This window comes from Selaginella moellendorffii, unplaced genomic scaffold (assembly GCF_000143415.4).
Source record: "Selaginella moellendorffii unplaced genomic scaffold, v1.0 SELMOscaffold_24, whole genome shotgun sequence".
Taxonomy (NCBI): Eukaryota; Viridiplantae; Streptophyta; class Lycopodiopsida; order Selaginellales; family Selaginellaceae; genus Selaginella; species Selaginella moellendorffii.
The window spans coordinates 1,582,888-1,598,805 of record NW_003314285.1 but is presented as its reverse complement, the minus strand read 5'-3'; the positions used below and the strand labels follow the sequence as shown (position 1 = coordinate 1,598,805).

At 45.7% G+C, this 15,918-nt stretch overlaps 3 protein-coding genes and 1 pseudogene across 3 annotated transcripts; 3 read left to right on the top strand and 1 right to left on the bottom strand.

Annotated features, from left to right (window-relative positions):
• The first annotated feature begins 1,530 nt into the window (after window positions 1-1,530).
• On the top strand, window positions 1,531-3,653 carry LOC112347772 (pentatricopeptide repeat-containing protein At4g02750-like). Its single transcript, XM_024679138.1, has 2 exons — window positions 1,531-1,658; window positions 1,907-3,653. The coding sequence occupies exons 1-2, from the start codon at window positions 1,531-1,533 to the stop codon at window positions 3,651-3,653; spliced, it is 1,875 nt and encodes a 624-aa protein (XP_024534906.1).
• A 1,376-nt stretch (window positions 3,654-5,029) lies between these two features.
• LOC112347771 (pentatricopeptide repeat-containing protein At4g02750-like) lies at window positions 5,030-6,218 on the top strand. Its single transcript, XM_024679137.1, has 2 exons — window positions 5,030-5,935; window positions 6,081-6,218. Exons 1-2 carry the CDS (start codon window positions 5,030-5,032, stop codon window positions 6,216-6,218), a joined length of 1,044 nt encoding a protein of 347 aa, XP_024534905.1.
• Window positions 5,795-12,264, bottom strand: LOC112347796 (TPR repeat-containing thioredoxin TTL1-like). The gene is made up of 13 exons (XM_024679223.1): window positions 10,085-12,264; window positions 9,841-10,024; window positions 9,631-9,788; window positions 9,252-9,585; window positions 8,988-9,195; window positions 8,816-8,922; window positions 7,653-8,761; window positions 7,214-7,580; window positions 6,959-7,152; window positions 6,818-6,896; window positions 6,283-6,735; window positions 5,966-6,222; window positions 5,795-5,908 (listed from the first exon to the last, which is right to left on the bottom strand). Exons 1-7 carry the CDS (start codon window positions 11,680-11,682, stop codon window positions 8,609-8,611), a joined length of 2,742 nt encoding a protein of 913 aa, XP_024534991.1. The 5' UTR covers window positions 11,683-12,264; the 3' UTR covers window positions 5,795-5,908; window positions 5,966-6,222; window positions 6,283-6,735; window positions 6,818-6,896; window positions 6,959-7,152; window positions 7,214-7,580; window positions 7,653-8,608.
• Window positions 6,229-15,907, top strand: LOC112347770 (annotated as a pseudogene).
• Window positions 15,908-15,918: the final 11 nt, after the last annotated feature.

The window sequence follows — 15,918 nt, the reverse complement described above, 5'->3', positions numbered from 1 at the left end:
TTATATATAAAATTATACAAATACAGTATTGGCATTTCACACAACACAAATCAATTGCTGCAGTATTATGGTAAATTCCAAAAGTCTATATTTTTCTAGATTGAAAACAACACCAATTGCCTGATGAGCTCCTTTAAGAAAGAGAAAAGGATTGATTGATCCAACCATAGGCATAAAACTAAAATTGAGGGCAAGTTTTAAGAGTTTGAATGTGGTTATTATACTAAACAAGATATTACTATTATTCATATAAGTCTTATATAAATTTATTTTAAAAATTATTATATGTAAAATTTTGTTACTGATAAAATTACAAATAGAAAAAAACAAAAATGCACAAAAACATATTTAGTTTTTAATGTATATCTTTATATATCTTTTGGTCTCATTCAGTATTAGATGTTTTCTATAGTTACCTGATGTTCTTAACTATGACTTTATCAAACTTGAATACAAGTTTTAACTGTTTCAAATCATCTATACCATTTTTTTTTAAACTTTAAAATGTTTTATTCATAACATTCCTACAACATTTTAATTAATAAAATAAATTTCATATAATGCTTATATTAGCTTCTTATCTATTGAAATATTACTTCATCATGACTATCATGTGAATAATGACCACTAAATGCCCAGTTTTGCCATCCATACCAACCTTTAGTTTTAAAATGACCATTACCAATAAATGATACACCATCAAATTGTACATTATTTATTATTTTAGAGCACGTTTCTGCTGCTAGGGTATCATAATCAAAATAAACAAATTCGTTACCTTTTCTCCATAAAATAACATTTTCTTGATAAACATTACAATTTGCAAGAGCATCTTTCATATCTGGAGCCCAATTAAATTTATCTTTTCCTTCAATGATTTTTGCTGTATAAAGAAAGCCATGAATTAAGGATTAAGTTCAAACTATTATACTTACACTGAAATAGATCAAATAACAATAAAAGATAGAACCAGGTATTAAAACCCATGAATAATAAATATAGTAACAATATATAACTAGGTTAGTAATCTCAATATAATTAATGTAATGTTAAGTACAATTCTATCTTTAAATACTATAAATCTGACAATAATTACTAATACTTCCAAAAAGAATTATTTTGCTCAATAATTATAGATTTCCTCTATACTTGACACGTCAATTTTGTGGTTTGTCACTCTAAAACAAGAGTAGGCATACTGCATATCTTAAATTGTTACATTTGTAATAAGTTAGCAAAATACAAATGAATGATATAATCGAGCATGAGCAAGTAGTCGAGATTGGTTTGCTGCGCAGTTGCCTGCCACGAGTCCGGCAAAAGCCTCACGTCGTGCAGTGAAACAGCCCCAAGAAAGGAATTGTTTTGCTGCTGCTGGAGGACTCTCCTCCTGGAAAATTCTAGCGAACCTGTGGCGGTGGTGGTGTTCCAGCTGCTGGCGGTGGACGTGAGCTCCAGGCCGGAATTGAATGCGACGAGGAGCTGAGCCCGCAAGGTGTGTGAAACCCCAGTGTTGGTGCACATCTTTCCATGGCCAAGCGGGCAGAGGAGTGGCAGCAAAGTGAGTACCAGAGCGAGAAAGGGATCATCGTTCGCCTTCTAGACTTCCTGGAAAAGAACCCACAAGAAGATCATGGAAAGATCAAGCTTAAGAACAAGCAAGAATGTAAATAAAAGATTCTAAAAAGAGAAAAATAAGGAGAGAAACCCCTTGTCTGGTTTCGATGATGCTGCATTATCCTCTAGCGCAATGATCCTCCATTCCTTGAAATGCAAGGAAAGCTACCATCACAAACCATCTCCACTCTTGATGCAATCTTAAACTTTGCTTCTTTAGAAAGCTTCTCAAGAAATTGCATGATCACTCGAGTCCAAGACCTCCTTTTTGCATGGATGATTGCCTCAGGCTTATCGATTCTTGCAAGACACTTTCTTTTGCTCGGCAGATTCGAGCTCGTCTTGACTGTGCCGGCACTGTGTTTATCTCCAACAAGCTCATTGAGATGTTTGGCAGGTGTGGTGGAGTGCAAGATGCCGAGAGTGTCTTCTATGCGATGGACAAGAGGGATCCCTTCTCGTGGGATGCAATGCTCCTGGCGTATACGAAAAACTCTTGCCTGACCCAAGCAAGGGTTTTCTTTTTTGATCTAATGCCGGAACAGAGCCTCATTGCCTGGACTGCAATACTCGTGGCACATGCCCAAAAAGGGCATCTTGTTGAAGCAAAACGGCTGTTTGAAAGTATGCCTTTTAAAGACATAGTAGCATGGAACGCCATGATAAGTGGGCTTGCTCAACACGGACACTTAAGCAGCGCTGAGATACTCTTTGACCAAATGCCGCAAGTTAATCTTGTCACATGGAATGCCATGCTTACGGCATATGCCGAAAACGGGCATCTTGAAAACGCATACCACCTGTTTAATCAGATGCCGGAAAAAAATTTGGTTACTTGGAATGCTTTGCTTTCGGCTTTGGCACAAGCTCGACACATTACTGGCCTGCAAATTGTGTTCAATCAAATGCCACTGTGGAATCTAGTTTCTTGGACTTCGGTGCTGACCGCATATTCAATTGACCGGCATTTTGAAAAGGCTGAGCTGACTTTTAATGCCATGCCCGTATGGGATTTGGTTGCCTTCAATGCCCGGCTGACAGCCTCTTCTCAAAACGACTCTTATGAGAAAACAAAGAGAATGTTTGAGAAGATGCCAGAGCGTAACTTTGTCTCTTGGAATGCAATGCTTTCAACTGCTATTGCAAGCCGCGATCTTGATTCCGTAAATACATTGTATAATAACATGCCTCAGCATAGCTTTTATACTTGGAATATTGTTTTGGCTGCATACACACACTATGGCCTTATGGAAAAAGCAAAGGATATGTTTGAGACGATGCCGGAGGAGGATCTTATTTCTTGTAACACTATGCTTTCTGGATATGCCCAAAACCGGAATCTAGAGCTTGCCAAATTCATGTTTGATAGAATGCCACAAAGGGACCTATTTTCCTGGACTGCTCTTCTCTCTGGTTTCTCACAAAATGGCTTTATTCAGGAGGCTACTAGTGTGTTCTACCAAATGCCAAAGAAGGACTTTGTTGCATGGAGCGCCTTTCTTTCAGCACATGCCCAAAACGGGCACCTTTTATACTGTAAGTTGCTATTTGAGAGAGCCCCAGAGCAAGATTTAGTGTGGAGTGCAATGCTGTCTGCATATGCCCATAATGGTCACTCTAAAGAGGCCATTGATCTTTTTGATGCCATGAAACTCATGTCTATACCCAATGACATATGTTTTTTATCTGCTCTTCTCGCTTGTAGCCATGTTGGAAAAACCCACACAGGTCACCACTGGTTTTTGTCGATGCAAGCTGACTTTAACGTCAAACCCAACCAGCGGCACTTTTGTTGTATGGTTGATCTTTTGGGACGTGCTAGCTATTTGGTTGATGCAGAGGATTTAATTACTAATATGCCCTTTGAGCCGGATATTTTAGAGTGGACGTGTTTTCTTGGAGCTTGCAAGAGTCACAGCCATGTTCCATTTGGAACTAATGCAGCAAAGAATGTGTTCGACCTTTGTCCTAGGGGTGAAGCTCCTCAAGCTTATCCTTTGCTTGCAAATTTAATTGGTCAAAATCTGGATTTTTAGTAACTCTTTTGTTTTAAAGAGATGTTATATGATAATTTATTTTAGACATGTCAATGAGAACATAACTTATCACTACCTAATGCCCACCAAACATTGTTAGGACGTTTTTCAGAGTATATAACTACATTACAATCATTTTGAATAGTAAAAAATAAAGTGCAACCAAGGAATTTACAAAATTGATTAATTTCCCATACTGTTTTCTCTATTAGATTTAAAATAAGATTACCATTTTTTTGAAATTTCAACATACAATTATAACCATATTGTGTTGTACTTGATTCCCAAATTTTATTTCTTTCAAAGTACAAAACAAGGTTGCAATGTGATTCAAGAATAAAAACAACTTTACCATTTGGAGAAATTAAAAATTGATCTGTATAAAGTGTTGAAGGATTACTTATAGAATTGACTTCTAAATAACAATTAGAATTATAATAATATTTTCTTTTTAATAGAGATATACTTTCGTTTTTAGATATATGTAAATCTGTAATTTGAACCGTAATTGCAAAACTTCCATCATATAATATGACATAGCCAACTTTGTTTTTCCTTTTTATAAAACAGGTACTGAAAATAAATTTTAGAGCTTGCTCAAAATCATGTTGTTTTTCTTCAAAGCTTACAATTTTTAAGCTTAATGTAAGTGTAAAATTTATGTTATTATAGGAAAATTTATATATTTTATTTTCTATATTATTTCTTAAAATTATATAGCTATAGGTAATGTTTAAGAAGTTAGAGTAGTCTTGAGGTGAAGGCATATTATGATGAGTAGAATTAATAACACATTCTTGAATAGATCTATTAGATACATATGCTTGACATTCATAAAAACTTAGAAGAATAACAAATAATATCAATATTGCCATTTTTATCTCTATAATATAAATATAATTGTATTATATATAAAAGTATATCCATTTTAAAAGTAATATTACACTTTTGGTTTAATGCACCAAACAAAATTTTATTGTCTCCAATATACAATTGCACATATCCTAAGAATATACTCATCTGACTGATGTAGAGAAAAATGTTCACTCCCACTCTTCTGGGAAATTGTATGGATACAAACATTGATTATATAATTATATATAAGAGAGAGAGAGAGAGAGAGAGAGAGAGATTGTATTAGGTTAATTGGGTTATATAGTCTTGTTTCAATAGTATATAAATGAATGAATGGACATTAGATTTTGGAGCATTAATACATATATTTTGTTGCATGGACAAGTATAAATATGGATAGAAATGAATGCCTTCGTGTAATTGGCAACACTGCAAATTTATCTAGAGGAAGGAGAATTCATGCTCAAATCCAACAACTTATCTACCCCACAGATACATATATACTAAATAAGCTGGTTGAAATGTATGGAAAATGTGGGAGCCTAAAGCATGCTAGACAAGTATTTGATAACATTTGTGTAAAAGACTCATTCTCATGGGATTTCATGCTCATTGCCTACACAAGAAATGGGGATATTGAAAACGCCAAAAAATTCATTGACCAGGAAATGCCTTATAGGACGAAAGTTTCTTCTACGGCAATGCTAGACAGATATGCCCAAATGGGTGAAATACACCACGCGAAGTTGATCTTTGATACTATGCCAGAACCTGACATGATCTCATATTCTACAATGTTAGTAGGTTACGTACAGGCTGGATATTTTAAACAGTCTAGGGAAATGTTTCAAGAGATGCCATTGTGGAACCTTATAGCTTGCACGGCAATGGTGACAGCATATACCCAATGTGGGCATCTAGCAGGATCAGTACAAGTATTTGAGAACATGCCAGAGTGGGACTTAGTTGCTTGGAACGCAATGCTGGGAGCATACTCAAGCCACTCACTCATCGTAGATGCAAAGAAGTTCTTTTCATTAATGGGCGAGCATGACTTGGTATCCTGGAACACGATGCTAGCCGCATATTCCAGAACCGGGAATCTCGAAGATGCTAAGCTCACGTTCGATAAGATGCCGGAGCACAACCTCGTCACCTGGAACACTATGCTAACTGGATATGCCCACCACGGGCATATCGAGCAAGCGAGAAACCTGTTCAGGGAAATGCCTGCGCGGGATTTAATGTCCTGGAATGCCTTTCTAGCTTCGTGCTGCAAGGCGGAGCGCTTAAAAGAGGTGGAGCTTCTATTTCGTGAGATGCCAGAGCGCGATCTCGTCTCGTACAACATACTTCTCACATTGTATTGTCGCAGCAAGAACTATGGTGCTGCAAAAGAACTGTTTTCCCAGATCGCTGTGGTCAACGTAATATCATGCAATGTTTTTCTTGCTTACCTTGCTCAGGATCCAGACGTTGAACCGATCAGAATTTTTTTTGCCAAGATGCCACAGAAAGATCTTGTGTCGTGGACTGCACTGCTGGCTGCCTATGCCCAATCCGGGCATGTAGATTTCGCACGATATATCTTTGATACGATGCCAGAGAGGGATACCACGTCGTGGAACGCGATGGTGGCGTCGTACACGCGTGGCGGTCATCTGGAAGCCGCAAGGGCACTGTTTCTCGAAACCCCGCTCAAAGATCTGATCACCTGGAACACAATCCTGTCAGCCTATGCCCAAGCTGGTCATGTCACAGAAGCGATGCGTACCTTCAATGAAATGCCAGAGCGAGACGTAGTCTCTTGGAACACCATCATGTCTGCCTATTTCCAAAGCGGTCGTGTCCTTCTTGCAAGACGAACGTTTGACGCCATGCCCAGCAAGGATTCGATTTCCTGGAGCACCATGCTGGCTGGGTACTCCCACGCTGGGCATGCCAAAGACGCGCAGGACCTCTTCATGGGCATGAGCGCTCTGGACGCGGCCAGTGACGTCTGCTTTGTGCTCCTTCTCATCTCGTGTTGTCATGACGGGGAGCTGGAGACTGGCAAGTCGTGTTTTATCTCCATGGTGATGGACTTTGGAATTCGACCAACGAAGCAGCACTACTGTTGCATGGTCCGGCTGTTTGGACGTGCCGGCTACGTGAAGGAGGCAGAGGAGCTTGTCGCGGCCATGCCTTACGTGCCAGACGTGGTGGAGTGGGCGTCACTGCTCAGCACCTGCAATGCAAACGATCAGCACGTTGGAAGCACCGCGGCAATGCGTGTCATGGAGATTGACTCCAGTGTTGCAATTACTTACGTGTTGCTTGCCAACGCTTGTGCTGCTCCTCCGTCGCAGAGAGTACAGCCGAAGCAAGAAAATGATTCCTCCCGGTTGACTGTGACGTGAAAGATCCTCCGGTGAGTACTTTCATTTTAACAACGGCTGCTTAGCTCTTACCTGGGCCAGGTTCCGCACGAACTCGACTTTACTTGGCTGCTGATACAATATACTTGTTTACTGTAGAAAAAAGGGGGACGTCCGGCGAATGCTTTGTTTCAAAGAGATTGGTTCAGGCTCTGGCTGGCTGGCTGGCTGGCTGCATGAATGCGCGTATCAGAAAGTCCAATCACAAAATACAACAGTTCCCATGCCTTTGTTCAGACGCAAGATAAAGATTAGAAATAAAAGAAGAAGAGAACAACTCATACTCACAGTCGAATGAATTCCCGTCTCGCCTGGGCTTGTTCGCTGTCTTTGGCTGCCCACCTAACAACAGTCACAGTCGGATCAGTAAAGCGTTTAGAGAAAGAAGTGGCCGTGAATGCGAAGGACTCGTGAAACACCGTAGATGTAAATGCAAAGAAAACTTGGCAGAAGCAAGTAAAGCCAGTCAGTGCCACGCCAAAGTCTGCCTGCCTTGTATGGTAGATAGATAGAACGACAGATGAGTAGATAAGACGCCAGGGAGCATCGCCAGAGCCTTTCAGTGCGCAGCTGCACAAGGAGCAGGAGAGCCCCTCTTCAACTCATCATCACCATCATGTCCACAGGAATAAAGAAAGACTGCCGCAAGGATGTGCTGGAAGCAAAAGAGAAAAGAAAACACATTAAAACAAAACCAGAGAAGGAAAGCCAAAGCAGCAAAGAATACCTCTCTCTGCTGCAGCGAGCACGTTGGTTGATTGATTGAGGCAAGAAGAGAGAATGCCGTTCCAAACACAAAGCCATGATGCCTCCAGTGGCATCGCTGCTCAGTACAGGCATGGGCTTGGCGTATAGTGGCAGCCAGCCAGGATTCAGGAAGACGAGGCTCCTTGTGAAATATAAAAATTGCGAAAAGTAACAAGAACACACGAGTGAGTGGTGATTTAGCAAGAAAAAAGATGCAGCACCAGAGAGCACGGACTTGTTGAGTGACGACTGCGAACATTTAATCGCCTCCAAAGTGAAAGAGATTGTGAGTTGAGAGGTACCTCTCCAACTCGGCCCTGATTGAAAACTAACATGTCTTGTATTTCATTAAAACCAATGACTGCTGCAAGTCACAGAGGAGCGAGTCTTTATCCTGCAACGAAGGAATGTAAGTGAGTAAATGGAGCTTGCCTTTCCGAAATTATTAAGTATAGAGCCCAGACCTGAAAACGCTTGGAAGATACTCAAGTTATCCACAAAACAATTCCCCAAAAGTTCTTCCTGGATCATCAGCAACTCATCAAATAATCAGTAACGTCTGCAAAAGCAACTGCCTCGAACCTGTGCTTCCAATACCAAGCAAGCATCCAGGCTTGCTTTCTCAAATGCCTTCTACCGGGAAAGCAAAGAGACAGGTAAAGAAACGAAAAAACCAGCTTCCGTATACAAAAGAGTTGGAGCACTTACTACAGATAAAGCAAAGCTTTCAGGTCGCAGCAGCCAGCCCACCATGCTCTCCGTCTCTAACACCCTTTCTTTTTACACTTGGGCTGCCTGCGCTTGTAATGTAGCTCTCTAAGTCACCAGGCAAACTTCTCGAGCCAAGAAGTTATTTCATTTGCCTGCAAAAAAATTGTTTCTCGCCTGCTACTGGTGCTTCCTCCTTATTCCCTCCACTAAGTCATGCACCTCGGGCTATAAAATATAGTGCTGCACCGCATCTTCGAGCTTTTGTTGGCTAGGACCCAGCATCTCGGTTACTTTAAGCCCGTTCTTGTACAGCTTGAAAGTTGGGACGGTACCTACACCCTCAGTCTTGGCCAGAAATGGGTGGTCCTCGATATCAACCTGCAGCGAATTAGATGCTGAGAAAAGCAAAGCATAAAAAAAAGGAGCGGCTACCTTGACAAAGTTGACAGAAGGATATCTTTTTGACAATAAATTGATAAACGGCGTAATCTGCTTGCACCGCTCGCTCCATCTGGTTATGAAATGAACGACAGCTAGACCTGAAAGCACAGCACAAGCTTAGAGTGGGTTTCTCACCGCCATGCAGCACTTGGCTGTGTAATACCTGGAGATGTGATGGCTTCCTTGAATTGGTCGGGGCTATAGACCTCCTCGACTCCACCTCCTCCAAAACTGACTTTGTAAACTTCTTCTCCTCTTGCTTTCTTCTGAGCGATTTGCACTTCGAACAGTGCCCTGGCAACTTCCACGTCCCCAGGAAGCTTACTTTTCAGAACCATGTAGTCTTCGAGTGCACTGTCCCATCGCTCAAGCTGCATCATATTAAACGACAGGCCTATCAATCAGCAAGTAATAGAGATTGAAGTACCTGGGTGTAACACTGTGCACGTCGGAGAAGAGCCTTTGTGTAACTGGGCTGTACGTTGAGGGCAGCGTTACAGTCCTCAATAGCCTTCTCCCAAAGCCGGAGCTTCGACCTGCATGCTGCTCTGTTGCAGTATAGGATGGCATTTTCTGGATCGAGCTCCAATCCCTCGCCGTAAGCGGTTGAAGCCTCGAGGAATTTGCCAGCCTTGAAAAGGTCATTGCCGGTTGCTCTTGCCTTCACTAACCTACGGACTGTCTTGTCGAATCCAGAAACTTCCGCATTGAACGGTTCGTTTGCGCTAGCTTTCTCTGCTGCTTGAAGCGCTTCTTCAAACCTGTAACTTGAATCAGGTATTGGACATAAGCATTTAAAACATTACCGTCCTTGAGCCAGGTCTATCTTCGCTTGAGCGATGAAGTACACGCGTTCGTCCACTACATGCTTTTGTTTCAAATTCCGCTGGGCGCACAAAATGGCCCTATCAGCTTCGTTCACCTTACAAAGGTTTAGCAGAGCTTCTGCCTTGAGAGCGTATGCCTGCATTTTGAAGAAAAAACTTGAGAACATACTTACACCGGGAACTACGTACCTGGACCGAGGAATCCGCACCCGCAACGACAGCCGCATCACTCTCTCTTATAACCATTTGCCAATCTCTCAGCCTTCTCGCGTCGTGACACTTGGCTAGATGAAGAGCAATACTTTCCAATCGCTGCAAGTCTCCGCCTTCATTTCCTTGCAAATGCCTTTTCGCCTCGTCTGTCCATCCTAGTCTGGAACAAGACACCAACCATAAGATGATGCAGCAAGGAGTTGGAAAACTGGGACTGTACCTGAGAAACAGTGTTCCTAGCCGCAAGTGTGCACGAGAATAACTTGGATCAAGGACGATGGCTTGTTGGCATTCCTGTACAGCCTCAACCAAGCGTCCCAGTGCTGCCAAAACGGCTGCTCTGTTGCTGTGGTAAGGCGCTTGACCAGGTGACAAAGATATCGCTCGATCGTACAGAGACAAGGCCTCCAGGAAGTGGCCTTTCTTATACTGGTCGTTTCCGATGTTCTTAACTTCTTCTGCGTCCTTGCTGGTGAGAGCCTTCTTCAGCAACATACTTTCGCCCATGAGGAACACATTTCCAGTTCCATAAGACTCAGCCGTGACCTTTTTACCGTTCGGTTTTTGAGGATCGTTGCTACTAGCGAGTGCACCACCTTTACTTACGCTGCCGTAAGATGGTATCGTCGACTCCTGCGCAACGGAGGTCTTCTCACCGGCAGGGACACCGCCTCTGGCAAAGCTACCGCCAGAAACAAACCCGCAATTCATCCCTTCACTTTGAACTTTTGCTGCTGCTCCGGTTGGCTTGATCGATGGAGGCGTAGCTTTCTCAGCAGCAGGAACCTGAGGCTTAGAGGCTGAAAGGTTTGACCGGAAAAGGTTGCCTCCCCTCGCGCCATTGTTGAACACTCCCCAGTTTCCATCACTCACGTTTCTGGAATGTCGAATGGATGGAACCTCCTTGTTCAGCGTTCGAGGAGGACTCCCGGTATAACTCCTTGCCTTGCCGCCACCTTCCGTCAACTCTCCTCGTTTTGGAGTTACTCTCACAACTCCATCCGGCTTCCTGTCAGGAAACGCAGAGTTCGTCGCGAAGCCGGCCTTGCTGTCTTGAACGTCAGACACTTTGGTTGGTTCCTTCGATCTCGCTTTCGTTGGACTGGTGAAATATAATCTGCTGTGTCCCTCCTCCGGGAAGATCATACTAAAGCTTCCTTCGCTGAGATTGCGAGTCCTTGGAGCCGGTCGAAAGTTAGCTGGGCTGCTAGGCCAGCTTTGGTGAGACGATGCTGCGGCTTTAGAAATCCTCGTCCTCGTACCACCAATAGTTCCTCCACTGCCATTGGCCACCACACCGCCAATTAGCTTCGAAGGTTGGCTTGTCGATGGAGCCTCTCCCACTTCCGAAGTGATTTCTCCCGAGCTGTGTCTACTGGATGGCTTGGGAGCTGCGACCGCACCGTCTACATCGGATCTGGAACTCCCGATCTCGGTCTTGGAATCGGCCTTCTTGGTGGGCGCTGTAAGCTCCCCAGACAGTTTCCTCATCACAGGTGGCTTTGGAATCTCGTCGCTCGGCAATCCCAGCTTGACAGTGGCATCTGCGATGCGATCGGCCTCTGGAGGATTCGCCGCCTCCAGAGTGGTGCTCGTGGAAACGGTCTCAAGCGATGCTCGGCTGGTTTGATTGTGCTTCTGCTGCTTGAAAAACATTGGCACGATCATCTCCGCGCTGTTAGCCGCCGATGCCGCCGCGTACTTGGAGTAGCTTCTAAATGGCTTGAGATGGTCGCCACCATAGCCAGAGCAATACAGCCTCCCGCCATGCATGTCGAAAGTGCCGATGGGCTTGCTTTCCGCATAGCACTGCGCCATATCCACGATTCAGTGGATGGTTGATAGAAATTTACCTCGAAATTTCAGACGATCCTCTGCGTTGCTTCCCAAACCAATGCTGGAAAGAAAATCGCAATGCTGCGAATCAGGGGAGCGCGATCAAGCCCGGCTTCACTGGAAATGTGTCAGATCTACGCACATCTGGTACCATAAACGAGCGAGAGAATGCAGGGGATGTGCCGCCGCCTGCATTCACGAAGGACGCCTCCTCGTCCTCCAGCGCTGCTAGGGTAGTGAAGCAATGCCTCACAGTCATCCCCCGCTGGAGCTGGAGTGGCCGTCAAGCGAGCTTGAGCGCCCGAAATATCGATTAGCCGGGTCGATCTAGCACAGCGAGCGCGACCTAGGCGATTCCTAGCGCCAATGCAGATCCACACGCCGCGGATCAAAGAATTTCGAGCAGCGCGGCACCGGCGCCTCCGTGAATCGATCGATCGATCGAAGCCTCCAATGCCGCTATATCTACCGCTACTAGAATGCGCCAGTGCGCCAATGCAAGAACTCTAAGCTACCTACACACGCACAAATAGGCCATCGCTAAAAGCCGCCCCAAAGAGCCCTCGGCAACGCCAGCCGTCCGATCCGCCGCGAGGCCCCGGATCCGTAATGCCGCGCCGTGGTGGCGAGACATGGGCCGTCGGATCCGCGACCCGCACCACGTGGCCGTTGCACTAACCGCTAGATATGCGCAGCCGTGTGAAAGCGCCACCACGTGCTCCGCCCTCCGATTCCACCATCCGACGGCCACCAAGAGGGCAGCTGGCCATGTTTGCCAGCGCTGCGTGAGCTGCCTCTACGGGCACTAGGCTTTGCTTGATCAATCAATGGTACGGGATTATGGGCGATGGGAATATCCCCTCCCTCCAAAACAATTGCGTGTGCGAAAGATCCAGCTATGTGTTAGGTATCCACGAGCCACGTCATTCGCATGCAATCTCCCGTCGATTCCAGAGAATATGCGTCGTGAAAGGGCAAAAGAAAAATTTCCCGCTACCACGAGATCAATGTGGTGGAGGTCAGGGCTTTTGTTTTCATGGACTTCTTGCGAGGCGTTTTCGCTTTTCCATCGTCTTGTTCATATTTTCCATGTTTTCAAAGACTGGGTTTTAGGTCTTGGAAAGGCTGGCAAGACATGGCGTATAACCGGCGCGCCCGCCCGCCGCCGCGAAAGCAGGGAAATTAAAAAAAGGAGGGAGGTCGAAGAAATCTATCAATCAATCAATCACTAGTAAAGCCCTTGGCAGTGCGAGAAGTGGACATCACATGCCAAATGAAAGTCTGGACTTACAACAACAACAACACATAGACACACCCACACAATGTCATAGTTATAGAAACAATATAGTATTTCTACACCCGCAACTACATACCATGTATATGGAGTGTGATGAGGAAACGCCAGCCAATCTTTTCGTCCCAGGGCCAGCCGTGAATAATCAAACAGCCAGCCGAGCTTCTTCTAGAAAGCCGAAAGATTTGGATGCAAATCTTGGCCGCCAAGCTAAACCTTGTTGATTTTGCAATGTATCGAAGCCTCCTCGGGGGATTTGTTTACGAAAGCCGAAAGAGTGGGCGGAGATTGTGATTGATCGCGAGCTCTTGTTAACGCTGATCGTAGATCACTTGCAAGGACGACAAAATCTACGAATGATAAGACTTGGTATAAGCTTCTCGTCCAATGATTGGAGGGGTGTGTATGGAATATGCTGTCCAAGATCCTTGGCCACCATTAAAGTATAACGCATTCAATCTCTTGTGCTGGTTGCTCCAACCAAATTGGTTTGGCTTGGCGTGCTCGCGATTAAATCGCGCCCATGAGCGACAATGTTTCCATATCGCGCCATTCAATTCCCCCAAAAGCTGTGGAAGAATTGCCCAGACCTAGCATCTCCCCGCAAGAAAAGTTGGTGGAACAACGAAAGGGAGCTCGCAAATTTGGTGGTGCCACTCACTCACATTGATTCGAAAACGAATGTGAGAAAAACGTGCGGACGTGGACGCGACGTGTCATTCCTGCCGCCACGCCACTATGACACGTGTTAGGGCGGCATCTTCTCTTTCCTTTTGCCTGGCAAGTGTTTGCTGGAAGAAATGCAAGCTTTTGGATGGCTGGCATGTGAGGGTTTGCTGGCCTTGGAAGTGACAGAAAGGGTTTTAAGTTCGTTAACGTGGTCTTGTTGAAGGGATCTCTCTGCCCTGGAATACTTTTAATCCGCCCCATGTTGTAAAGCTCTCCCTCGCGTGATTGATTTGATCGCATCTATCCGACCAGTGAATTTGGACAGTCAACTCGAGCCAAGTGTTGGGATCGAGAGGGAAATGAAACATCAATCAAGTCGGGCTCGAGACGATCGAGCACGTCTTCCTGGATCGATATCCCCCTACTTAATTAGTGATTTGCGATCACATGGGAGTGGATGGAGAGCGATTGATCGATCAATCAATCGCTGGAGATCTTGACTAATGCAGCCTTTGTGACAGTGATCTTATAGAAGATCATGCAAGGGTCCGGGGGTGTAACAAAATCGCTACAGAGTTTCAAATTAGAGATGCCCGACTCGAAACTAAACTCCAAATCTTTCAACAGTGCCACCTTGTCTCGTGACAATAAACTTCTGGACGACCATTTCCAAGAACTCCGTTTTTTACTTGGCTATGGAGGGCTTGTTTCAAATCGGCACGGCAGCAATTTTTCTATCATGGATTGCCTGGAGTCTGTTCTTCGCGCCAAGAACAAGGATCTACCGAGGTAATTTGCCCCCCTCGCCAGGATTTGCTCTCCCGATAATCGGCCACCTTCACTTACTTGGCAAATTGCCACACGTCTCCTTCATCGAACTGGCCGAGCGCTATGGCCCGTGTCTAATGCTCAAGCTTGGATCATATCCATGCCTGCTTATCTCGTCGCCCGAGTTTGCTCGAGAGGCTCTCAAGGTGAACGACATCGTCTTCTCATCGCGGCCCAGCTTGGCGGCCTCCAGGATCCTGGGAGACAACGCGGCGGGGATTCTATGGGCTCCCTACGGCCAGCAGTGGAGAAACTTGCGCAAGCTTTGCTCGCTGGAGCTCCTGACCTCGAGACGAATCGAGGAATCGCGGCCGGTGCGAGCGGCCGAGGTTGCGGCAGCGATGGCGAGAGCAAAGGAGATGTCCAAGGCGGGGATTTGCGTGAACTTGACGAGCTTGCTCGCGGATCTCACTTTCGATATCATGCGAGTGTGTGTCATGGGATCGTCGGAGAGCTCCCGATCCTCGGCCGGGGTTTACAAGCGAGCGATGAAAGAATCCTTCGTTGCTGGCGGGGAAGTTCACGTCGGCGACTACGTACCTTGGCTCTGGTGGTTGGATCTCGCAAAGGTGGCGCGCATGAAAAGAGTTCACGGCGAGATAGACGATATCATCCAGAAAGAGATCGACGAACACCGCGGCAATAGCAGTGGCAGTGACGATTTCATCACTGCCACCCTTCGAAACGACGAGATTTGCCGCACGGATCGCGATCGCAAGGGACTCATCAGTGTAAGAATCTCTTGATCTCTTTGTTGTTGTTTCGATCGATCGTCCACTTCCAGGATGTGATAGGAGGCGGCACTGACACCAGCGCTTTGACGGTGGAGTGGGCGATGGCGGAGCTCATCAACAATCCTCGATCGCTGGAGCGAGCACAAGAGGAGCTCCTCCAAACTTTCGGCAGAAATTCGCTCGTGGAGGAAGATCGACTGGAGGAGCTCGAGTTTCTAACCGCGGTGGTGAAGGAAACACTGCGCTTGCATCCACCATCCTCATCTACGAGACAACGCACGAGTGCCAACTCGAGCGCTACACCATTCCTCCAAAAACTCGCGTCTTCATCAACATCTATGGGATCGCCAGGAGCGAGGCGTCGTGGAGCGATCCCCTGGCTTTCAAACCCGAGAGATTCCTGGGCAGCGGCGCGATCGATGTCCGCGGCCGCGACTTTGAGGTGCTCCCGTTTGGATCCGGCCGGCGTGGATGCCCCGGGATTCAGCTGGGATTCACGATGGTGATGCTCGTCCTCGCGAACTTGCTGCACGGATTCCACTGGAGCTTACCGCCAGGGCTATCGCGGCTGGATATGAGCGAGGAGAGTGGCCTCACGATCCCTCGCGCGATCCCTCTCGAGCTCCTGGCAGTGCCGCGCGCTTCTATCCTGTTTGAAATATATCAGAGAAAATATTTCTAGGGTTCTAGACA